This window comes from Oncorhynchus clarkii, chromosome 10 (assembly GCF_045791955.1).
Source record: "Oncorhynchus clarkii lewisi isolate Uvic-CL-2024 chromosome 10, UVic_Ocla_1.0, whole genome shotgun sequence".
Classification (NCBI taxonomy): Eukaryota; Metazoa; Chordata; class Actinopteri; order Salmoniformes; family Salmonidae; genus Oncorhynchus; species Oncorhynchus clarkii.
The window spans coordinates 45,073,639-45,099,329 of NC_092156.1; the positions used below are offsets into that span (position 1 = coordinate 45,073,639).

Below are 25,691 nucleotides of genomic sequence, written 5' to 3' on the forward strand. Positions count from 1 at the left end.
TAAATGGGAGGTACTGGAGCGCTAAATCTATGTCCAAAGGGCTCCTTAAAAGCTTCTTCGCCCAAGCTATAAGACTGCTGAACAATTAATCAAATGGCCAGTATTTGCATTGACCCCCCCCCCCCCCCCCCTTTTATTCTGCTGCTACTCGCTGTTTGTCTATGCATAGTCATTTTACCTCTACCTACATGTACAAATGACCTCAAAGACCTCTAATAACCTGTACCCCCGGACATTGATTTGGTACCGGTACCCGCTGTATATAGCCTTGTTGTTATTTTATTGTGTTACTTTTTTTGACCTTAGTTTATTTAGTAAATATTTTCTTAAATGTATTTTCTTAAAACTGCATTGTTGGTTAAGGGCTTGTAACTAAGCATTTCATGTTAAGGTTGTATTTGGCGCATGTGACAAATACAATTTGATTTGATAGAGACCAAGAAAAAGCTCCCATCAGGAATTAAGGCAGCCAAACAGCAGTACAAAGACAGGCTAGAGCAACAGTTATCCAGCAACAACTGTACGTCTGTCTGGAAAGGACTGAAACAAATGACCAAATACAAACCTAAATGCCCTTCAATCACCAGGACAATGCCCCCCTCCACCTACCCCTGCTTGCCACTTCACCCTCACCTATCTACCCTACCCCTGCCATCCCAGGAATCCCCCACTCACCCTCTGTCCCCCCACCCCCCTCCTCCACCCCTGGTCATCACAGAGCAGGTGGTCAACAGACTCTATAGGAAACAGAACAGCAGGAAGGCTGCGGCCAGGATAAGGTCTCTCCAGCCACACTTAAGTACTGCGCTGACCAGCTCTCCCCTGTTTTCACTGACATTGTCAACCATTCACTAGAGCAATGCACTGTTCCTGCCTGAGTCAAAACTTCCATCATTGTTCCAATCCCCCCAAAAACGTTGGGATTTAATATATATATTAAAAGTAAACCATTCCATCCAGTGTAAGTAACATTGTAATATTGAATGAAAAATCAAATGAACCATCTGGTGAACGTTCCAAGGCCGGAGGCTTGCTGTAGTGGCAGTGCTCTGTCAGTTGAAAAAAACGTATATTTGACCTGGCTGTGATACCTCACCAGTCATTGAACCTCACACCCACCCTGTCAGGCCTGGGTGAGACAGATCGGGGACAGACAGACAGACAGCTAACCGTCGGCATCCGTTTTCCCTCTCAATTCAGATATTGAAGTGTAGGCCTACAGTTTTTTAGCAGTTAGCTCTACCTGCCATGGAGAATATCTGGAAGACTTGAGTAGAATTGATAAGAGGTGAGTTCCTGTTAAAACTATTAACTAGCTCGTTAGCTGATAACAGTCAAAGAGCTTTCTAATTGGTGATATATAGCTAGCTTTCTCATGAAACAGCACCATAAATAACGTTACTGCCTTTGACCACAACATCAACTTCTTCGCCTTGCTTGCTAGCTAGCTAACTGTTACTCTCTGGTAGCATAGGAAATTCTGAGGTGATTCTGTTTTAGTAGCTAGCTAGCTAAGTTTGCTTACTACCATGTGGATGAAGATCTTTCAGCCAACCAGATAGCTAACGGTATGTCAAAGCAGATTTAAAATAAATAACGTTTAGCTAAAACAACACAATTTTTTTAGCGAGCTAGCTACTTGAGGCGAATCATTCACCAATTGGAACTAACAGTCAACGTTAGTACTGTAACAAGCAAGCACCTCTTTCTAGCGTTTAGCTAGCTAGCTCGCTTATTGATTAACCAATAAGTTATTGATTAACCAACCGAATTTTTTTCACCCAAACTGTTAACCTAAATCCAATGACATGGTGACATTTGTTATAGATTTCACGTTCACGTTAGTTGACATCTCAACCAAATGTAAATCAAAACTAGACCATGACGTCTGCCCAGTGAGTAGAGGCTCAGAGTGCTCTCAACTCCACATGCTGTTGGGCTTAAGTTACTGTTTGTCCTCTACCCTACAAATTAACACATGTCAAGTAATTAGCTCCGTTAAATGACTGGTACCTTGTATTTTGTTTTAGACAACATGACTGTGTGTAACGTTAACGTTACTGTCAATGAAGGAAGTAACTACATTTGGTTGCAGATATGGCAAACAAGCAGACATACTGTATCAGGGCCTCTTAAGAGAGACAATGTTGGAGACTGAGGAATGCACCAAGGGGTGTTTTCCCCCCCATTCTACCAGTGAGCACTTCACTATTGATGATGTTGACGTCCTCAACACCCCCAACCCACCACTTCCCTTCTCGCACCCATTTCACCCAGAGCCTTGGATGGGATGTGAGCCAAATAGAAACATGGAGATTGGTGAGCAGTTGTTGTAGCAGAATATAGCAGAATATAGGCAAATAAATGTGTTGTCTGAGTAAGCAGTTTGGGTGCATTGAAGAACGATAATGCCATCCCAATTTGTGTTAGTTTTATGTTTGAGTATTAGCTAGGTGTGCTTAGCTATATGCCTTTTTCTGCAATATCACTTCAGATAACTCCTCTGGTCCTGTCATCGTGGGAGAGGGCACTCTGTTGGAGCCATTTTCATTGACAGTACCTGTCAGGTCTTCACCTTATGAGTGTACGCTCTGCCATAAGATGTTTGGAACAGCCAACACACTCAACAAACATTTACTGACCCACCAACAGGAAAGACCACATGTTTGCCCCATCTGCCAACGAGCATTTAAACGTCATGATCACCTGTGAGTCATATCCCCCCGCTCTAGAAACAATAATTATGTATTAACAATTACACTGAGTGTACAAAACATTAGGAACACATTTTTCTCTCAGAACAGACCCAATTCGTCAGGGCATGGACTCTACAAGGTGTTGAAAGTGTTCCACAGGGATGCTGGCCCATGTTGACTCCAATGCTTCCCACCGTTGTGTCAAGTTGACTTGATGTCCTTTGGGTGGTTGACCATTCTTCATACACATGAGAAACTCTTGAGTGTGAAAAACCCAGCAGCATTGCAGTTCTTGACGCTACTACCAAACCCCGTTCAAAGGCAGTTAAATATTCAGACTTGTCCATTCACCCTCTGAATGGCACACATACACAATCCATGTATCAATTGTCTCAAAGCTTAAAAAATATTCTGTAACCTGTCTCCCCTTCATCTACACTAATTGGATGTACCATGTGACATCAATAAGGGATCATAGCTTTCACCTGGTCAGTCTATGTCATGGTAAGAGCAGGTGTTCCTAATGTTTTATACACTCGTATGTTTTTTGATACAGTCATTTGACATTTCAATGCCCTGATGAAAATGATAACATCTCTCTGCAGCAATGGCCATATGTTGACCCATCAGAAACGCAAGCAGTTCCGATGTGCTGAACCTGGGTGCCAGAAGAGCTACTGTGATTCTCACTCCCTGAAGCGCCACTATATCTCTCAGCATGGTCTCCCTCTCATCCCGCCCATGTCCCAAAGCCCCCCGAACCCAAGCCACCCAGCCCACTCTGCTACTACCCAGTGGGAGCATGTGGATAGTGCTGCATATTTGGGAGGTTTGACAGCTCACTGTAATTACCGTCCCATGTTCCTGACCCAACCCAAACCGACATCAGACACTCAACAGAAGGTTGCTGATTACTCTGGCTTTTTCAGCTTCAACAGTTACAAGGGGTTTGCTCCTCCAAGTGGCTTACAACTGAACAACTACTCAGAGCAGAACATCTCTCAGTCAAGGCCTATCTTAGTCCTGGACACCTGGATGCAGCAGTCTGACAAAGGTCCTTGTAGTGAGTGCCCAGGCGAATTAAATCCACCCCAGTGGGCCCCTGAGCCTAGTAACATCACTGCTACTTTACCATCACTACTTCCTGGAGTGGATGGCCCAAGTCCTCATGGCTGGGAGAGTGTAGTTGACTTCCCTGTATCTGACCTCCAAGTGCTTGAAGAAATGTTGTCCTGTCATCCCTGTAGTGAGGCTGGTAACCGGGAGTGTTTAGTGAAGCCAGCGTCCCCGGAGAAGAGCTACTCTCCATCTAAGCAGGAGCAGTCGACTTATGGCCAGATGAACTCGGATGGAAAACCCCAAGTTAACACTCAGCTGCACTCTTTTGAACCAACAGCAAGCTCAGATTCCAGTGTAACATCTATGTCGTTTCCCAACACTGTTTTCATCCACTCAAGCTCAAGTCTTCCAAACAAGCCCAACCCAGTCCAACCTATCCCGCCGCCACCAGCCATCGTCCTACCCTGCCTCTACAGTGTGCAGAAGTCAGAGACTTGCAATACAAAGAGCGACAGTAAGAGAAAGAGAGAGAGGAGGAAGAAGGGGAGGACTGTAGAGCTTCCTGCTCCACCTCTCCCCACACCTCGCCCCACCTCTCTCCTGGCTCCCCGACGTCCCCGCCCTCGGCCACACTACCTCGTCTCTCCAAGCCAGGTGGCTATGGCCTCTTTTAGCTCAGACAGCAACCCTCGGCAGACCTTCCAGGTATGTGCACTACTAGCAGTGCTCAACAATTGAACACTTGCCAGTTTGTTTATCAATACTGTATTTATAATATTTCTATATTCCCCCGTACAGGGAAGAAATGTCAGTGTGCCAGGAGAGGGACAACAGTGTAGTGACGGGTAATGATGAATAGAAATAAAAATACACTGTTTCATGAGCTGAAATATAAGATCCTAGAAATGTTCCATACTTACAAAAAGCTGATTTCTCTCAAATTTTGTGCACATTTGTTTAAATCCCTGTTAGTGAGCATCTCTTCTTTGTCAAGATAATCCATCCACCTGACAGGTGTGGCATATCAATAAGCTGTGTAAACAGTATGATCGTTACACAGGTGCACCTTGTGCGGGGGACAATTAAAGGCCACTCTAAAATGTGCAGTTCTGTCACACAACACAATGCCACAGATGTCTTTAAGTTTTGAGGGAGCGTGCAGTTGGCATGCTAACTGCAGGAATGTCTCTGTTGCCAGAGAATTGAATGTTTAATTTCTCTACCATAAGCCGCCGCCAACGTCATTTTAGAGAATTTGGCAGCACGTCCAACCAGCTTCACAACCGCAGACCATGTGTATGGCTTTGTGTGGGCGAGCGGTTTGCTGTTGTCGACGTTGTGAGCAGAGTGCCCCATGGTGGCAGTGGGGTTATGGTATGAGCAGGCATAAGCTACAGACAACGAACACAATTGCAATTTATCTAGATCCTCAGGCCCATTTATTTTTATTTTTCCTGTATCTGAACGACAGATGCATATCTGTATTCCCATTAATGCGAAATCCATAGATTAGGGCCTAATTAATTTATTTCAATTGATTGATACCCTTATATGAACTGTAGTAACTCAGTAAAATCAATGAAATTGTTGTATGTTGTGTTTATATTTTTGATCAGTAGAGATTGGCCTCTTAACTGCTGGCCTTCTTCCCATAGGATATTCCCTAGCTTTCACAAGACAGAACAGAGCTACAAGGCCAGGTCCTCAAGTAGACCATGTGCACCCTCTATTAAAATGGAACCTTACTCTCCAGAGGTAACAGCCATATTATTATTTACATTATGATATTATTAAACATTAGTCATCTTGGGGTGCTATATTTATTACATGTCCAGATGTCAAGTAAGCACAAGTGTCTTTTTTGTAAGTACAAACTTTTGTCATTACAGACTGTATGTCTATTTGTGCCTATGATGTTTCCTGTAGCCTGGAGAGAGAGCACCACAGACTCCGAGGTCTCCATCTAGAACAGAAGACATGCCTCTGTCTCCTTTGGTCATCCCTGTTTCAGTTCCAGTCTCTGCGAAGACTGATCCTGACACTCCTTCATCACTCAATGTAAGTATAGGAAAAAAGAGATCAGTACAACGGTCAGTGCCTTCTTAAATAATTACTTATACACTGATAACCCCCCTGTGGTTGGTTGTGTGGCAGGCAGAGAACCCTCAGAATGGTTCAGGGAGGTCAAAGAGGAGCCGACGTCTTGACTTCATGAAGACTCTGATCATTCCTCCCCCCATGCTCCCACAGCCGTCCCCACGGAGGCTCCTAGGCGAGGAGGGTGGGGGTGCTCCCTGGTGTCGTGCAGCAGGCGGCTACCCCAGTCAGCTACGCTCCCCCATGTACCTGGCAGACCACCTGCTCAACCCCAGCTTCCAGCCTCCTCCATACACACCCCCACCCATGCTGAGCCCCCTACGCCCAGGGACCGGCCTGTACTTCAGCACAGTGCCTTGGCTTCACCCCGGCCCTCCTCTGCCCAGCAGCTACACCGCCTCTTTGGGTTTGTTTTTCGTGTTAGGAAGTATCTTCCCAGGTTCAGAGTTTTGCCACTGAAATATATGAAGAACTTTATATTTTATGGCTTCTGCTTTTCAGATGGAGCTGATGGAATCTCCTTGATGATGGACGACACAGTGGTCAACATAGAGCCGTACGTTTCTCTCTGAAGTGTGTTCAGCCAAAGCTTTAGTGTTACAATTCATGAGAGTCAGTCTGTCTATATACGGTGCATTCTGAAATTATTCAGACCCCTTGACTTTTTCCACATTGTTACATTACAGCCTTATTCTAAAATTGATTAAATATGATTTGTTTTTCCCCTCATCAAACTACACATAGTACCAAATAATGCCAAAGCAAAAATTGGTTTAATTTTTAAAACTAATTTATTAAAAATATTTAAAAAAAACTTGAAATATCACATTTACGTAAGTATTCAGACCCTTTACTCAGTACTTTGTTGAAGCACCTTTGGGAGTGATTACATTCTTGAGTCTTCTTGGGTATGACGCTACAAGCTTGGTACACCTGTATTTGGAGAGTTTCTCCCATTCCTCTCTGCAGATCCTCAAGCTCTGTCAAGTTCGATGGGGAGCGTTGCTACACAGCGATTTTCAGGTCTCCAGAAATTTTAGATCGGGTTCAAGTCTGGGCTCTGGCTGGGCCACTCAAGGACATTCAGAGACTTGTCCCGAAGCCACTCCTGCGTTGTCTTGGCTGTGTGCTTAGGGTTGTTGTCCTGTTGAAAGTTGAACCTTCACCCCAGTCTGAGGCCTTGGGCACTCTGGGGCAGGTTTTCATCAAGGATCTATCTGTACTTTTCTCCGTTCATCGTTGCCTCAATCCTGACTAGTCTCCCAGTCCCTGCCGCTGAAAAACATCCCCACAGCATGATGCTGCCACCACCATGCTTCACAGTAGGGATTGTGCCAGGTTTTCTCCAGATGTAAATCTTGTCATTCAGGCCAAAGAGTTCAATCTCAGTTTCAACAGACCAAAGAATCTTGTTTCTCATGGTCTGAGAGTTTTTCTGTGCCTTTTGGCAAACTCCAAGCGGACTGTCATGTGCCTTTTACTGAGGAGTGGCTTCCGTCTGGCCACTCTACCATAAAGGCCTGATGGTGGAGTGCTGCAGAGATGGTTGTCCTTCTGGAAGGTTCTCCCTTCTCCACAGAGGAACTCTGGAGCTCTGTCAGAGTGACCATTGGGTTCTTGGTCACCTACCTGACCAAGGCCTTTCTCCGATTGCTCAGTTTGGCGAGGCGGCCAGCTCTAGGTCTTGGTGGTTCCAAACTTCTTCCATTTAAGGATGATGGAGGCCAGCCACTGTGTTCTTGGGGATCTTCAATGCTGCATAAATGTTTTGGTGCCCTTCCCCAGATCTGTGCCTCGACACAATCCTGTCTCGGAGCTCTACGGACAATTCCTTCGACCTCATGGCTTGGTTTTTGCTCTGACATGCACTGTCAACTGTGGGACCTATATAGACAGGTGTGTGCCTTTCCAAATCATGTCCAATCAATTGAATTTACCACAGGTGGACTCCCAAGTTGTAGAAACATCTCACAGATGATCAATGGAAACAGGATGCACCTGAGCTCAATTTCGAGTCTCATAGCAAAGGGTCTGAATACTTATGTAAATACGTTGTTGTTTTGTTTTTGTAAATTTGCCAACATTTCTACAAATCTGTTTTCGCTTCATCATTAGGGGGTGATGTGTGTAGATTCCTGAGGATTTGTACCTATTTGAGAATAAGGCTTTAACGGAACAAAATGCGGAAAAGGCCAAGTGGCCTGAATACTTTCCGAAGGCACTGTATAAGGAGCCTGTGTGATTTCCAGGAGAATCAACGTGGGCCAACGTTTCCAGGCTGAGATCCCACCCATTCGTAACCTGCTTTTAATGCTATATGACGAGCACCCTGCTCAGCTTGTCTGGGCTCCATGGGGAGACATATCCAGCAACGTGGAAACACAAAAAGGGGGTGTGTTTCTCTTTTTAACGATCACACACACACACGGTTGTACTATATATTGGTATGAGCTACTGTATTGGTAGTACAATTGATACTAGGTTGAATATATGCAGGTTAGGATAACATAATAATTCCAGTTTGAAAATAGACAAATTCATGGGACCAGCACCGTTGCTGATTCTACAGGATTAGCATTGAAAACATGACCCGCGGTCGGGGAATCAAGTAATAAAGTTGCTGTAGATCATTTTTAAAACTTTGAAATTAATAGAATGACAGTAAAGCAGTTATGATATGTGTTTGCTGAGTAGTTAGCCAAAATTCACAACATATCTCACTGATGGCGAAATTTCTGTTCTGCTAAAACTCACTTCCAGCAATTTTAGCTCGCATTGCTTGTCCCATTGTTTAGAATTCTTCTGCATTCATGCAAGGAGTTATGGGATATTAGAATTCTCTTGTCCTAACTTGGGTATCTTCAACCTAGACCTGATGTCGACATGAAATGTGAGAGGTGACTTGTCGTTTTGACTGTTTTTCCAGTGACTAAACTGATAGACTTGTGCTGTTCCAGCGTGCTGCCAGGAGGGGGCACCAACACAGAGCTGGCCCTCCACTGTCTGCATGAGGTGCAGGGAGACATTCTGGTGAGCAGTACAACAGTATGGTACCTGAGCTCAGCTCAAATTGAAGACAATGTTGATTTATGACAACTTATGGTATACGTCGTGTGTTGTGTCCCTAGGCTGCACTTGATTTACTGTTAGTCAGGGGAGACTTCCGTTCCTCAACACACCCTTTGTGTGACTATCACTACCCAGGTACCCAATTTGATACTCTGAAAAGTGGAATGAAGATAAACAAGTTATGAATATTGACGCACATTTCAAGACCATTCAATTATGTTCTTTGATGTTTACATGTTTAGTTCAAGCCATGCAGTACATGCTACTAATACTTTAACTTCTCGTCATAAAACTGTCATAAAACCTATGGCTGACAGGTTCAGATGATTGGAGTCCTCAAGAGAAGAAACTATTTCGTAAAGCGCTGCTCACCCATGAGAAGGACTTCCAGCTTATTCACAGTGTGGTAAGATAATCATAATATTGAAATGCCCAAATACACTGACTGTACAAAACATTAAGAACACCGTCCTAATATTGAGTTGCAACCCCATTTTTGCCCTCAGAACAGTCTCAATTTGTCGGGGCCTGGACTCTACAAGGTGTCAAGCATTCCACAGGGATGCTGGCCCATGTTGACTCATGCTTCCCACAGTTGTGTCAAGTTGACTGGATGTCCTTTGGGTGGTGGACCATTCTTGATACACATAGGGAAACTGTTGAGCGTGAAAAACCCAGCAGCATTTCAGTTTTTGACACAAACCGGTGCGCCTGGCACCTACTACCACACCCTGTTCAAAGGCACTTAAATCTTTTGTCTTGCCCGTTCACCCTCTGAATGGCAGACACACAATTGTCTCAATTGTCTCAAGGCTTAAAAATTATTTAACCTGTCTCCTCCCCTTCATCTACATTGATTTGAAGGGATTTAACAGGAGACATCAATAAGGGATCGTAGCTTTCACCTGGATTCACCTATCAGTCTATGTCATGGAAAGAGCAGGTGTTCATGTTTTGTACACTCAGTGTATACTTGTAATGTCGTGCTGCCATTGGACAGGGTATAGACAGAGAAGGAAGACTGAAGAAATGGCATTGACCTGACAGTTGTCTCACACTGAAGTTACAGACTAAGTCCGTGACGCAGTGTGTGGAGTACTACTATGCAATGAAGAAGCTCAAGAAGTTCAAGCAACGCAGTCGAGGATCAGACAAAAAGGAAGCAGTTGGTGAAGAGCTTGTGAGTTTATTGTAGTATTGTGTATAGTATTGTATTGTAAAATATGTATCAAACCTCCTTTACAGTACAAACAGTTATGTCAAACAAGTCGGACAATATTTTCCAGTGAAATAATTTACACTTCCTGTATATCAGCAGATGGAGTCACCTGGCTGTTGTGAGGACAACCATGTGGGACGGAGAGTGCCCAGGAGGACACTTACTAAACCAGGGAACGGGACTAAAGGGGTACAGGAGGAGCAGACTACCACAGGAGGTGCTTTGGAGTACATCTGTCGAGAGTGTGGGCGGTCAGTTGAACTTCACTAAAACGATGCCAGGGACACATCACAATGATATCGCAAAACATTGCTGTCTTGTTGAGCATTCCCTCAGTTAATTAATCCAGGATGGACATATTGACCCCCCTACCCCTCTATTTCTGAGCACCTTTGATCGTTCTCACGTCATCATAGTGACATGTACAATTCTGTCCCCATCCAGGGTATTTGACAAGGTGAAGAGTCGTAGTGCTCATATGAAAACCCACCGGCAGCAGGAGAGGGAGTGGCTGACCAGGTATGTCTGGCCTATGGGCTGCCCTGCAGACAACCCTCATCAAGGAGATCCCGGCCAGGACTCTGCCAAGGTGCCTTTACTCTACTGTACGAGAGGAGTCCTCTATAGTACATAGTGGTGAGCACAGGACTGTTCCAGTTACTGGCAAGTCAAGTATATGTCGAAATCTTACACATGACCGAAATTCACTCACTATGAATTCATATTGGCAGGTATTTATTGAAAATCACTTTAAAATAATGTTTACCTAAAGAAAGCAACAACAATTGATTTTTTTTTCTCTCCAAAAAACACACCCTACTTTACTATAAGGTTTAGAACTTTATGTGATGTTGCATTCGTGTTCCTTGTCATTCTCTGTTGTTGGACAACACGTTCTGTTATTGTTGGTTCACATTGTCCTAAAGTTTCTAAACAGCATGCTCTTTTTAAGCAACCTGAAATCCTTGCTAAAATATCCTGTGGTTTTAATTACATTTGCATCAATATGAAAGCCAAAGTTTGCCTGGTATGTTCAATTGAATAATCCATTGTAAAATAATTCAGTTATTATATGAGTTATTACTCTTTGTAAACAACGACAAGACATTGACAATTGGTCATAAAAAATGCATATGAATCAGGGTTAGATCCTGGGCAGCTGAGAACAGAGAATGTATTTACTGAACTGTGGCCCGCTCCTCACAAACAGTTTTGGCCTGAGTTTAACACTTCTGGATTGGATCTTGTGTTATGTTCTTTAAGTTAAAATTCTTGATGAACAATCCACTAGTTCAGAACGAGTACGGGCTTTACCTGACTGGCATGTCCTCTATGTGAGAGTGTTGATGAAAGTTAAACTTGTTGTCTCACTCAGGTGTTGTTTTAAAATAAATGTGTTTGTCTGAACAATGTTGTTTTCAACCATTCCTTTAATTACAACAGTTTTTCCACAGTTAGTGTTTGAGACATTTCTAATTTCTAAATCGACATCATGTTGCAATTACTGTACAAGCTTTTCATTTGAACCAGTGTTTTTACTTTATGCAAACCAAGGATAACATGCATTTCTGTTGCCATTCAGCAAGAGTGACCGTACATCTACAACTTCTCACACATTTACACATAGGCTACATATTTTTTAAAGCACTTTACAATGATGTATGATGTAAATCACAACTCAAATGTAGATATGTTGGCCAGACACTATTTTACATGTAAATACAGACGCCACACAAGTGTGGCTTTGAGTCCAGTAGCTGCATTATTTGCTTTGCCTTGTCGTTGATTTTTCTGTTTTAAATATTTTTATTAAACACACACAAGAATGGTGTATAGGTATACAAGACAAGTATACAATTCTTATCTAAACATAAAAGAGCATACAAGAACAACAAGACCCAGAGTTCTGGGTGCAGAACAAATAATACAAAACACGACATACAAAACAAGGACACGTAGAAAGAAAGAGGGAAGATGTCCCCCCCTCCCAACTGCTCGGGTGGCAGGGCCATCACATGCTGCCCAAAGGTAGATTCAAATATTACAATTGAGAGTGCGTTAATAAGTACAAATTCACAGCGCCGACTCGTCCAAGTAGGAGAGGAAAGGCTGCCAGATTTGATCAAATGTTGATAATTTATTGATCAGAATATATCTAATTCTTTCTAAGTGTACAGTGTTTGCCAATTCACTGAGCCATAATTTGGTAGAGGGCGCTTCCCTCCTCTTCCAAAACAACAATATTAGTTTTTTTGCCGAGATGAGACCGTACAAGATTAGTTGTTTTTGGGGGTTGGTTAATCCGTTTAGGGACTCAGATACTCCCAGGATTATCAGAAGCGGGTCTGGATCTATTGAAGACTCCAAAACTTCAGAGAGGATCCCAAAAATTCCACTCCAATAACCATGCAAGCTAGAGCATAGGGCAAAGCAGTGGAGTAGTGTAGCCTGACATTTATCACATGTAGGGGATGTGTCAGGAAATATCCTATGCAGTTTAGTTTTGGAATAGTGTAATCTGTGTAATACCTTGAATTGTATGAGACGATGTCTGGAATTAATGGAGCATGTGTGGATATACTCCAAGCTCTCTTCCCAGTCTGCCACCGAGATGTCAGTCCCTAGTTCTTATATATATATTATATAGATATCAGTTTATCGGAGGTGGGGCATATTTTTATGCATCCGTCAAACATGGAAGGTTTAGCATTCCCAAATGTTGGGAGGTGTTTTCTAACGTAGTCTCTAATTTGTAGGTATCTGAAAAAATTACTTCTGGGAAGGTTATAAGTTTCCCTCAGCAACTCAAAGGAAGCAAAGGTCCCTTCTATGTATAAATCCCCTATGGTACTTATCCCCAACTCTCCCCATCGCTCAAAGGTGTTATCAAGGTTAGAAGGGGCAAAGGAGGGATTCCTGGCGACAGGGAGCATGAATGACATTGGTCTAAGCTCAAAGTGGACTTTAATTTGCTTCCAGATTCGGACTGTGCTATGTATAATAGGATTGTTACAATAAAGTGACATCTCCAGATTGACAGGCGACAAAATCACAGCGCCAATAGAGAAGGGGTGACACTCCTCACGCTCCATACTAAGCCAGCTGGATGCCGGAAGTACGTCATCCAGCAGAAACGTAACAATGCGGAGGTTAGCGGCCCAGTAATAAAATATAAAATTTGGGAGAGACAATCCTCCTTCCATCTTGGATTTACAGAGGTGTTTTTTACCTATCCTGTGTGTTTTATAATCCCAGATGAAAGGATTGATAATTGAGTCCAGTTGTTTATGAAAGGATTTAGGTATGAATACTGGGATGTTCTGATATAGGTAGAGCAGTTGTGGGAGGAAGACCATTTTAATGGCATTAATTCTTCCTAGCAGAGAAATTGGGAGAGTTCTCCAAAATAGTATGTTGGCTTTGAGTTTTTGTATCAGAGAGGGGAAATTCTCTTTAAATAGTAAGGAGTATTGTTTGGTAACTACAATTCCTAGGTAGGTAAATTTTTCTGAAGATAACTTAAATGGGAGATGTTCTAGCCAGGAGGTATTTTGCGACCGTATGGGCATTAATTCACTCTTGTTCCAATCTGTATCCCGAGAAGGTACCAAACAAATTGATCACATCAAGAATAGCTGGGATACTAGCCTGGGGTTCTGTTACATAGAGGAGGATGTCATCTGCGTATAGGGAGATCTTATTTAGAGTATCTTTAGTATTATAGCCGTGTATTGCTGCATGAGATCTAATCGTCTGAGCGAGCGGTTCGATAATTAGGGCGAAGAGCATAGGCGACAGCGCACAACCCTGCCTTGTCCCCCTGTTGAGGTTAAATCGGGGCGACAATGATTGGTTAGTGAGTATTCTGGCACAGGGGTTCCTATATAAAAGCTGGATCCAATTTATGAACCTATCTCCAATATAAAATTTCTGTAGGACCTTGAATAGATAGGGCCACTCAACTTGGTCAAAGGCCTTTTCGGCGTCAAGAGATATGACGGCAAGGTCCACGTTGGGTAACCTCTGAGAATACATAATATTGAAGAGGCGCCTGAGATTGAAGAATGAGTTTCTGTTAGGGATAAAGCCGGTCTGATCCGAATGGACCAATTTGCCAATTAAAGTGCTAAGCCTGTTAGCCAGAGTTTTTGCTAAAATCTTTTGGTCTGTATTAAGGAGAGATATTGGTCTGTATGACCCTACCTCTTCTGGATCTTTACCCTTCTTATGTATAACTGTAATGAACGCTTCGTCCAAAGTAGAAGGGAGAGCTCCATCCTCATTGGCCTGAACCAACATTTTGTGCAGATAGCGAGAGAGCATGTTGCTGAATGTTTTATAGAATTCACCAGGGTATCCATCTGGGCCCGGGGTCTTGCCACTCTATAGAAATTTAATTGTTTCTCGAATTTCATCAAGAGATATTTCCTTATTCAGGAAGTTAGAATCTTCCTGGTTCAGGGCAGGAAGACTACAGTCCTCCAAAAATGTTTGCATAATTAAGGGGTTAGGATCCGCTTTAGATGTATATAGAGTCTCATAAAACTGCCGGAATCTGTCATTGATGTCTTTGGGGGAAGAGAGTAATTCCCCAGATGCAGATTTAACCCTGTGAATCATTCGGTCACTCACATTTTTTCGAAGTTGTCTGGCGAGTAATTTGTGTGGTTTGTCACCAAACTCAAAATATTTTTGCTTGGCATAGAGAAAAGATTTAGCAATTTTAGCTGAGAGAATCTGATTATATTCAAATTTTAAAGAGGTAATTTTTTAAATGTTTCTCCATAGATGGGTGGCTAGCATTCTCCCTATCCAGTAAGTGAATTTGTCCCTCCAGTTCTTCCAGTTTTCCTCTGTTTTGCCTACTCCTGGCAGCCTGAAAGGAGATGATACAGCCTCTCAGATAAGCCTTCAGTGTTTCCCACAATAATGCTGGGGAGGTCTCTGTGTTGTCGTTGGTATCAAAGAAAAATGTAATTTGGTCTTTAAGATATTCACAGACTGTTGGTTCTGTGAGGAGCTGAGGATTCAACCTCCAGACCCTCTCGTTTGGTACAATGTCACCCAATCTCAGGGAGAAGGTGAGTGGACTGTGGTCCGAGATTATAATATCATGATACCTCACATTACAGGTATAGGGGAGTAGTCTAGCATCCAACAAAAAGTAGTCAATTCGAGTGTAAACCTTGTGAACATGAGAGTAAAAGGAGTATTCCCTACCCGTAGGGTTAGCGATCCTCCATATATCAAATAAGTTAGAATTTTTTATGTAGGTATTCAAGAATTCGCTTGAATAGGAGGTAGTTGTCGTTGATTTTTCAAACTCTGCATCCAAGATGAGTTGAAGTCAGATACATCTTGGGCATGAATGGAGGCCTATGCACAACATAGTTCTTTACTTTATAAAATAAGGTATGTAGACTGATCACAACTTCTCCCCTCCCACCCAAGCCTTGCTCTCATAGGACACTAAAGACTGATACAGAGTCTGCTTGGCTCCATTCCTGTCACTGCCCCTCTCTTCATGCCCTGTAGACCCTCCCATCAGTTTCTCCACATAGTCACTGTTCTGGTGAAGGAATAGAATATGATCTAAATGCTGGGGCCCCAGAATGGCCCTGCGTTGAGCAACAGTAGTCTCTCTAGGAGCAAAGGCCCTGTCTGCAGGCACAGCAGTAGCAGGGATAGCCAGAAATGTGCGGGCAAGTCTGGCCACGGCAGGGAAGCGATGCTCCTTAGAGCGCCACCAGTGGAGAGGTGACAGGCTGCGTTTGCACAGCGGCTCTGCAATGTAGTTCCCCAGCTGTTGGTGGATCTCAGGCATTCGCTCAGTGGGATCCTCTCCAAGCAGTATGTCGTACATGCTTTTGGGCACATGACTCACTTGCCTATAAGCAGGGGGCTGCAGGTCTCCTTTTAACAGGCTAGACAGTCCTGCTACTCTCCTGGGACCATTTCCAGCACTGCAGCGCGAGCCTTCACCCAGTCCCTCTCCACTGACCTGTGACGGGGCAGTCTGGGACAGCCCCTTTAACTGTTGCTGCAGCACAATAATGTCCCCCTCTTCATTTGATTCACAGGACACAGGTGAATCCAGAGGAGCAATGGTTGACTGTGAGTGATCCAATCCCCGATTCCTCACTTCCTTTTCCCTTCCCTCTTCGCCATCCTCATCCTCGCCTCCTTTGTCACACTCTCTGCTCATTTCCTCCACCTCTATTTGTGCTTGGGCAGATAATAGTTCCTTGACCTTGTCGTGCAGCCTACTACGTGCATGTGGGCTGAGGAAGCGCAGCTCCTTAAACCTTGGGTCCAGGAATGAGGAGAGGACGGCAGGGCTGTCCAGTAAGGCTTCCTCTTCACCCAGTCTCCACTGTCGCTCCATCCCTGACCGCACCGTCTCTATTACTCCCCGAGCCACAGGGCAGCTGGTCTCTGCGATATGTTGCTCTAGGACACGAGATACACCATGCAGGCACGGCATAAGGGCGGAGATGGACAAATTGATGTCCTCGCTCAAGAAGGAGGCAGCGATGCGCACGGTCTTAAGTACTGGCACCAGTTCCTGGAGGAGGCGCCACTGGTGGTCCGCTAAATTTGGAGCAGCTTTCTGCTCCTCGAGAACGGAGCTCACCACCCACTTCAGCTCGAGCAGACTCTCACACATGTCGATAGCAGTCGCCCAGCGCCCTGGGTCATCCAGCACTAGACAAGCGCCTGCCTTATTCGCCGCTTCTGCCTTGTGGATCAGAGCGGCGGCAGCAGGTGCATCATGCTGGAAATGTGAGATAATCCTGCGGGCCTCCGCAAGAGCCTGTCTGACAGGTTCCATACATAGTCCGTCCTGGATGCAGAGTTTGAGGGCTTCCCCTGCACAGTGTAACGCTACCCAGCCTTCTGGGAGATCCTGAGGTGATTGGTGTGGTCCAGCAGTACGATTAACTTTTTCTTTCGGAACTCCCATATTCTCAGTCCCTTTGGCCTCTGAGATCCTGGGAGTGTCATGTACAACACAGAAAACAGAGCTCTGGGGAAGATGGAATTCAGAGAGAACTGCCTTCAGCGTGTCCCCAAATTGAATGAACCCTCTTTCACAAATCTTCTCCCTGATATCGGGCATGGGACAGGTCTGCAGCACACAACGGGCCAAGCGCCAGTCTTTGTCAACAAAATGTGCACTTACAGTGAAGAAGAGGCGACCGCCTGCTCCCACCGCACAACCTGCTACAGACTGCCAGTACTCAGTGCAAAGTGTTATGCAACGTGGAGCCAGGCCAGACTGAAGATACTGCTGCAGGTGCCGTTTCAGAACATCATAGTGATGCCAAAGGAGGCTGCCAAGCTGAGAGGGAGACGGCACTGGGTACTGTGGTTCTAAGTAGCTCAATAGAAGACGAAATCCCCTCTCCTCCACCACAGACAGTGGCTGAAAGTCCCTGTACACCATTTCCAATATTAGGTAAGTCAGAACCCCAGTACGCTTGCCATTGGATTCTTTGGTGGTGATACCACTATGGCTGGTGACAGGGATTGCATTGGCACCGCCTCCTACATCTAGGGGAGGAGCACATGTGATTCGGGCACGTTTGGCCATCCCTTGTTCAGGAGATAAGTCAGCATCCTGCTGCTCCTCTTTTACAACTATGTGCAAATCTGTCTGGAACATACATGTGTTGGCTGTGGCAGATGTAGTAGAGATGTTGCAGGGGAATCCGGGCTGGGCCATTGGCTGGAGTGATGTAGCTGGAATCGGGGCCCCGGCCACTGCTGTGTTATCAAGTACAGGTGGCGCGTTGTCGCGTATATTATGTTTGCGGACAAGGTGCTCCCTCATAGTCGTAGTGCTGTTGTGAAAAGACAACTGCCTCTTGCATATATTACACTCAACATACATCTCATTAAGCTGGATGTAGTAATTCCAAACGGTTGACTTGCGCCTATCCAGAACCAGTCCTGTTGCTCCCCGTTCGCCCCTTCTCCTCAAATTTGGGGCCAGACTGCTGGACAGGGGGTACCCTCGGAAATCCATGTTCCCTCGGAAATCCATGTTAGAGTTGTCGGAGATCACTGGAATGGAAGATAAAAAACATTTTTGTTCAGTGTTCGGTTAAATTGTGTTTTGTTACATAGCTTCCAAATATTAAGATGTACAAATAATTGCCATGTAACTCGATCAGTAGCCTACTACACAGTAACAACTAATTCAAACGGGCACAGCAAACATGCACCAATTGTAGGATGATGATGATACACCATCATTTTTAAAATGTTTTATTTTTACCCCCCTTCTCTCCCCAATTTCGTGGTATCCAATTGTTAGTAATTACTATCTTGTCTCATCGCTACAACTCCCGTACCGGCTCGGGAGAGACGAAGGTCGAAAGCCATGTGTCCTCCGAAACACAACCCAATCAAGCCGCACAGCTTCTTAACACAGCGCGCCTCCAACCCGGAAGCCAGCCGCACCAATGTGTCGGAGGAAACACCGTGCACCTGGCTACCTTGGTTAGCGCCCACTGCGCCCGGCCCGCCACAGGAGTCGCTGGGATACACCATCATTTTTGGCATGCATTGAGATTTTCCTTTCTATATATATTCAAAACAGAATAACGATCTCAAGATGTTCTCCTGACTGAAATATTTTCACCGCCAAGGAGTTTGAGGTTCCTAAACTCCTGGGCTGTCTCAATTCAGACTAGGGACCGTTGATCACCTGAGATAAACAATTATGTCCAACCAGCCACTAATTACCTAGAGTCCAGAATAATTTGAATATGAAAATTAAAACATTCACACAAATATAAGAACCCCACGTGAATACCTTCATAAAATTACGGCGCTCGTTGTTTCTCTATCAACAGCTGGAGATTTTTGACCCGTAAAAGATCAAATACTTTGGGATATAGTCAAACGTTCATGCGCTCCAGATAAGCTCTTAAAAACGAGAAACCGTCAAATAACCAAATACAATTTTGCCCAATGAACACATATATGATATCCTAAAATACCTGTGTTTTTTTCCCCCGCAAATGGTATTGCAAGCGTATATTGCTGTGATGGTAGGAAAAGCTTTGCTCACAATGAGAACAGTAGACTGTGCTTTTTTTAGCATCCAATTTAAAGCCAAAACGTCTATGTAAACTTCAACTGAGTGGTTGATAGTCATCCATTGTTTGTAGTAATATTTCGGTGATAGGCGCAATGACACAAATGTATCCAGAATTATTCTTCCTACAACAACGTATCACAGCAGGAGCGTATTCATTATGGAAACCGTTTACCGAAACAAATGGTACGAAATGGGAGTTGTCCAATAGAAACTGTCGTTTGCTGTTTCCGTTTGTAGTAAACGGAAGCAATTTGCAACAGACGAAACACCCAATGTTGCCTACCATCACGTGTTTTTATGACAGATCACCTGATTTGTACTTCCGGCTTCAGTGTGACGTGACGGTATAATAACAACGGATGTTACGCGTTGCTAAATGTAAATACAGAGCTTACTGTGGTCTGCATTGAATACCACGTACAATTTCCAGAGCTAACGAAGAATAAATTGTTTAAAAAATATGGATAATTCTGGGAAAGAGAAGGAGGCTTTGGCTCTCATCGCTGAGGCTGATAAAAAGATGAAATCCTCAAGAGGATTTGGGGCTTTGTTCGGGTATGTGCCAAATAAGTTTAGCTATCCTAGTTAGCTTATTTGATTTGTATTAGCTAGCTACGACTAATTCAGATCACCATCCCATATGTATTTTAACATCAAAGTATGGACCTACGAAAGTACTCACCTAAGAATAATTATATATAAGATGACAACGTTGACTAGCAAGCTATGCTACACCAAATGGTGAGCCACAGGGAGTATTCGGTCAAATATTCCCTTCTCATCTAGCCTGGCTATATCAAATTTCTTCCTTGTTCGTTCATTGCCATGCCAAACATGTTTAGTATTGATATGTAGTATTCATAAGGTCTAAACAGCATTATCTGTGTATTTCTCCAGAGGTTCATCCCGGAAATATGAGGAAGCGTGTGACATGTATGTGAGGGCAGCAAACATGTTCAAAATGGCCAAAAATTGGAGTGGTAAGATTTGGTTCGAGTTTTATAGTGGACATTTAGAACAAGCGGGATTATGTTGGATGTAACCAACCTAATATTGGTTCACATTTTGTTCCAGCTGCTGGTAACGCATTCTCCCAAGCAGCACACCTCCATCTGCAGATGGACAACAAACTTGATGGAGCCATCAACTTACTTAATGCAGGCAATGCTTTCAAAAAAGCAGACCCACAAGGTAAATCCCATTTTACTAAAGAGATTACAATTGCATTATCAAAATTATAGTTGGGTTTATGGAACAGACATTACATATAAATTGTATTATATCCTCAATTGTTGAACAATTTGTGCCACTGTGTATGCCCTATTACAGTGGTCACGAACCTTTTCTGAGTCAAGATCACTTTCCGAGTCAAAATGCATGCTGCAATCTACCACTCTGATTTTTAATTAACATGACTTTAAAAAATGTAAGCCTATGCAACAATAACCAATTAAGAACTGTACTGTAGCGATGAGGTTTGCAGTAAGCTATAGGCCCAATACATTATCACCACATACTGGCTTTGCTTTAATTTACCTGCCAATGCATTGTTGTTCGTGACATTTAAAACAATTATATTTCAAAATTTGAGGTATGCTATATGATCACACCAGTAATAGATATATTGTTGTATTACTTGTGAGGCACAGCTGAGTGAGCATACATTTAAATAATTTTACTGGGCTGATGGTGCCTGCATCTGATGGTCAGTCTCAGCGGAGGGAGAGAGCAGTAGACTGAGGGTCCGTCTCTCAACATCCCTCCGCTCTCCCTTTCCTCCACTGACCAAAAAGGGACACCGTCTTCCAGCTGATGGCGAAACTCTGCCCCATGCACAAATTCATGTTGTTACTCATATGGACAGAGAAAGTGAAATATTCCTTGAAATTAAAAAACACCCAAGTCGCTAATAATAACAACACAAACCTATAGATACACTTTCCTACTCATTCATTACTGCTGCACTGCCTGTTGTAATGCTGAGTGGAAATAGAAAGAACGTGCATTTTATGGCTTAAAAAAGTGTTGACAGTGCTGTGTAAGAACTTAAACATGAACTCACTCATAAAAACAGCAGCTCTTTGCTGTATTTGTTGACAGTCTCTCTAGTCATGGTTTTAAACGTTTTGAAATCTCAGTATACATTTTGTGGTAGATTTATTTTATGTCTGCTACGTTACTGCAGACTCAGTCATCTGAGCAATCTGATTGGCCATGGGTGGCATAGTGCACTTGATTTCCTCTCCATGCCCACCGGGAAGGCAGAGTTTGTACCTTCAGACACATGAAATGGCAACAGTTTGCTTAGGGCAGCGCAGGGCAACTGAATTGGCTGCACCTACCACCAACAGCCCAAGACTAATAAAAAAAATAGGAACACAAGGCTTTATCGTTGGGTTCGTTACTGCAATGTTTGACGATCGACAGGTTGGCGACCACTGCCCTATTAGAATCCTACACTGAAGATCCAAGGTAAACAGTGATTCCTGTTTGACTTCGATTCTATTTGAATGTACTTTTTATCTCCACAGAGGCCATCAACTGCCTGAACCAAGCCATTGAAATTTACACAGACATGGTGAGAAGCTAGGAGTATTTCTGCATTTACTACACAGTGTAACAAAGAACTAAATCTCAAGCCTGCTCAATGAGAGTAAAATTGTGCCTAGTGTTCAGGAGCACTAGCTGTAGGGTGTTGATTATTATTTCACCTCTTCTGGTCTGCAGGGCCGTTTCACCATTGCAGCCAAACACCACATATCTATTGCTGAGATCTACGAGAGTGAGCTGTTAGACGTTGATAAGGTCAGTTACCCGAGCCTTATAGGGTGTTGTATCCTGTAATGTACCGTTTTTTTTAAATTTTTAGATCTTTCACATATTTCAGCCTTTGATATTAATAAGTGGCCATGACTAGTACATGTACCTCTTTAATCCACAGGCCATTGCTCACTATGAACAGGCAGCAGATTACTACAAAGGGGAGGAGTCAAACAGGTGTTTCAATGTTCTGGCATAATCTCTTATGGTTTTATTGGTCTATTCCATCCCACTTTTCATACATTTCTTTTCGTGTTGTGTGTCTTTTGAACTGATTATTTTCCTGCCAATCTAATTGTAGTGCTGCAAATAAGTGCCTTTTGAAAGTAGCCACCTATGCTGCCCAACTGGAACAGTACCAAAAAGCCATTGAAATTTATGAACAGGTGTGTATTAAATTACCAATTAACTGCTATAGTGGGCTTTCCCAATTACCTTTTTTATGAGTTTGTTTCTTGTGATGCTTAGATTGGAACATATGCAATGGACAGCGTCCTGTTGAAGTATGGCGCTAAAGACCACTTCTTCAAAGCAGCTCTTTGTCACTTCTGTGTGGACATGCTTAATGCAAGGGTGAGTCTTTATTTTCCTCATACCTACACATCGACACTTTGCCTCTATGTAGTAGTTTTGACTTTGCTCTGATCTGTTGTCTACCGTCAGCTGTCTGTACAGAGATATGAGGAAATGTTCCCAGCCTTCTCAGACGCTAGAGAATGCAAACTGGTTAAGGTAGGTCTATTATCAAATCATGGGTCACTATGTTTGTGTGTTGTATTTCTGCTTTATTTTCTCTTTGAATGGCTTTAAATCTGAGTGGATATAAAAGCAAACATGGCACATTTAATGAGGGATACGTATTGTGACGGTGTACAATAAAATGTCTTCTGCTGTCATTTTAACAGAAACTTCTAGATGCATATGAGGAACATGATGTGGATGCATTCACTGATGCGGTAGGTTTTTCTCATGCCATTTCATGATAACAGAATTTAATCTTTAAATGATGTTTGTCTGTTGAACCAGTTCTCCTTCTCTAACAGGTGAAAGACTTTGACTCCATCTCAAGATTGGATCAGTGGAACACCACTATGTTACTTCGGATCAAGAAACAAATACAGGATGATGAGAGCGACCTTCGCTAATCCTTCCCCCTGCCAATCCATCAGAACACACCTGGAAGTTTACCGCTATATATATATATATTTTTCATGTCACATTCCTGAATAACTTTCCATTTTTCTCTCTGGCTGGTCTCATCCTTTATTCACAGGCATTGAACCCTTTAAATTAGTGTTTCCTGTCTATCTATTAATCTCTGATGTGTTGTCAAGCAATTAGGGTGCTGGCCCAGACACCAAAGATAAACTACTGGCAAAATCCTGTGTAGAATAGCACCAGGTAGATAATGAAGTGTAGCTATTAGCTATCCCATCCAAATAAGGTGGATAACCTGAGACTAAACATTGTCGTGGTTTATTTCTTGTCATGTCTTGTTTTCTGTCACAGTAACTCCACGTCACTCTTAAAGTGCTCATACTTTTAGGTAATGTACGTCCTGGACATTTCCAGAGGCAACATTATATAGTACTGGAACAAACTGTCATGAACTGGTTTGTTAAACAGTGTTTCAGTTGTAAAATGTCAAGGCTTCTAATTTACTTATTTGAAGTATGTTGGGCATTGCTCAATGCTGCTCTTGTTTTAGACAATAGGAAAGTCATCAGCCAAATAAGTTTTTGTTGGGCATCTTATATTGGGTTTAGACTTTGGAAGAGATGGTAAACATTTTTCAACTCTGTAGAAGAGTATACATTCTTTCAGAGGAGTCTGCTAGCAGCCATTCCCTTTTTAATTATTTATTCATCTCTTAAATGTTAACATGTTGAATTCATTATTCAATAGATACTATTTCTATGTTGTCATTCCAAAGGAAATCGCTTTAAATTCCCACACAGGGAGTTGGATTTACCTCAGTGCTATGGGTAGAACTAAGATGATTCCTAGCAGCCTGCCCATGTGCATAAAGGTGGTGGCTTATTACAATCTTGCACATAACCATTTTATTTATTTCCCATCTTGATTAATCTTTGATTAAACATTTTGTTTTAAATGATAAAATTATCTTGTGGCTTGATTTAATAAGAGGTAACGCAAAGTATACAGTTGATGTCGGAAGTTTACATACGCTTAGGTTGGAGTCATCAAAACTCGTTTATCAACCACTCCACAAATTTCTTGTTAACAAACTATAGTTTTGGTAAGTTGGTTAGGACATCTACTTTGTGCATGACACAAGTAATTTTTCCAACAATTGTTTACAGATTATTTCACTTATAATTCACTTGTGTCAATTCCAGTGGGTCATAAGTTTACACTAAGTTGACTGTGCCTTAAAACAATTCCAGAAAGTGATGTCATAGCTTTAGAAGCTTCTGATGGGCTAATTGACATAATTTGAGTCAATTGGAGGTGTACCTGTGGATGCATTTTAAGGCTGACCTTCAAAACTCAGTGCCTCTTTTCTTGACATTGTGGGAAATCAAAAGAAATCAGCCAAGACCTCAGAAAAAAATTGTAGACCTCCACAAGTCTGGTTCATCCTTAGTTGAAATCTCCAAACACCTGAAGGTACAACGATCATCTGTACAAACAATAGTATGCAAGTATAAACACCATGGGACCACACAGCCGTCATACTGCTCAGGAAGGAGATGTGTTCTGTCTCCTAGAGATGAACGTACTTTGGTGCGAAAGGTGCAAATCAATCCCAAAACAACAGCAAAGGACCTTGTGAAGATGCTGGAGGAAACAGGTACAAAAGTATCTTTATCCACAGTAAAACGGGTCCAATACCGCTCAGCAAGGAAGATGCCACTGCTCCAAAACCACCATATAAAAGCCAGACTACGGTTTGCAACTGCACATGGGGACAAAGATCATACTTTTGGAGAAATGTCCTCTGGTCTGATGAAACAAAAATATAACTGTTTGGCCATAATGACCATCGTTACGTTTGGAGGAAAAAGGGGGAGGCTTGCAAGCCGAAGAAAACAATCCCAACCGTGAAGCATGGGGGTGGCAGCATCATGTTGTGGGGGTGCTTTGCTGCAGGAGGGACGGGTGCACTTCACAAAATAGATAGCATCATGAGGTAGGGAAATTATAAGGATATGTTGAAGCAAAATCTCAAGACATCAGGCAGGAAGTTAAAGCTTGCTCGCAAATGGGTCTTCAAAATGGACAATGAACCCAAGCATAAGTTGTGGCAAAATGGCCAACAAAGTCAAGGTATTGGAGTGGCCATCGCAAAGCCCTGACCTCATCCTACAGAAAATGTGTGGGCAGAACTGAAAAAGTGTGTGCGAGCAAGGAGGCCTACAAACCTGACTCAGTTACACCGCTCTGTCAGGAGGAATGGGCCAAAATTCACCCAACTTATTGTGGGAAGCTTGTGAAAGGCTACCTGAAACGTTTGACCCAAGTTCAACAATTTAAAGGCAATGCTACCAAATACTAATTGAGTGTATGTAAACTTCTGACCCACTGGGAATGTGATGAAAGAAATAAAAGCTGAAATAAATCATTCTCTCTATATTATTCGGACATTTCACATTCTTAA

General features: G+C 43.1%; 3 protein-coding genes across 3 annotated transcripts; 2 read left to right on the forward strand and 1 right to left on the reverse strand.

The window, feature by feature from the left end:
• Positions 1-3,307: 3,307 nt before the first annotated feature.
• LOC139419244 (zinc finger protein 541-like) lies at positions 3,308-11,547 on the forward strand. Its single transcript, XM_071169208.1, has 13 exons — positions 3,308-4,460; positions 4,554-4,600; positions 5,411-5,510; positions 5,682-5,813; positions 5,910-6,258; positions 6,354-6,408; positions 8,102-8,244; positions 8,779-8,882; positions 8,981-9,056; positions 9,239-9,327; positions 9,985-10,101; positions 10,237-10,391; positions 10,585-11,547. Exons 1-13 carry the CDS (start codon positions 3,312-3,314, stop codon positions 10,772-10,774), a joined length of 2,706 nt encoding a protein of 901 aa, XP_071025309.1. The 5' UTR covers positions 3,308-3,311; the 3' UTR covers positions 10,775-11,547.
• A 6-nt stretch (positions 11,548-11,553) lies between these two features.
• On the reverse strand, positions 11,554-19,374 carry LOC139418574 (E3 SUMO-protein ligase ZBED1-like). The gene is made up of 2 exons (XM_071168142.1): positions 19,149-19,374; positions 11,554-18,207 (listed from the first exon to the last, which is right to left on the reverse strand). The coding sequence occupies exon 2, from the start codon at positions 18,185-18,187 to the stop codon at positions 15,566-15,568; it is 2,622 nt and encodes an 873-aa protein (XP_071024243.1). The 5' UTR covers positions 18,188-18,207; positions 19,149-19,374; the 3' UTR covers positions 11,554-15,565.
• Positions 19,375-19,551: 177 nt separating this feature from the next.
• On the forward strand, positions 19,552-24,190 carry LOC139418576 (alpha-soluble NSF attachment protein-like). Its single transcript, XM_071168144.1, has 11 exons — positions 19,552-19,804; positions 20,147-20,229; positions 20,324-20,440; positions 21,781-21,827; positions 21,977-22,054; positions 22,191-22,246; positions 22,371-22,455; positions 22,538-22,642; positions 22,733-22,801; positions 22,975-23,025; positions 23,113-24,190. Exons 1-11 carry the CDS (start codon positions 19,710-19,712, stop codon positions 23,212-23,214), a joined length of 888 nt encoding a protein of 295 aa, XP_071024245.1. The 5' UTR covers positions 19,552-19,709; the 3' UTR covers positions 23,215-24,190.
• The last annotated feature ends 1,501 nt before the right edge of the window (positions 24,191-25,691 follow it).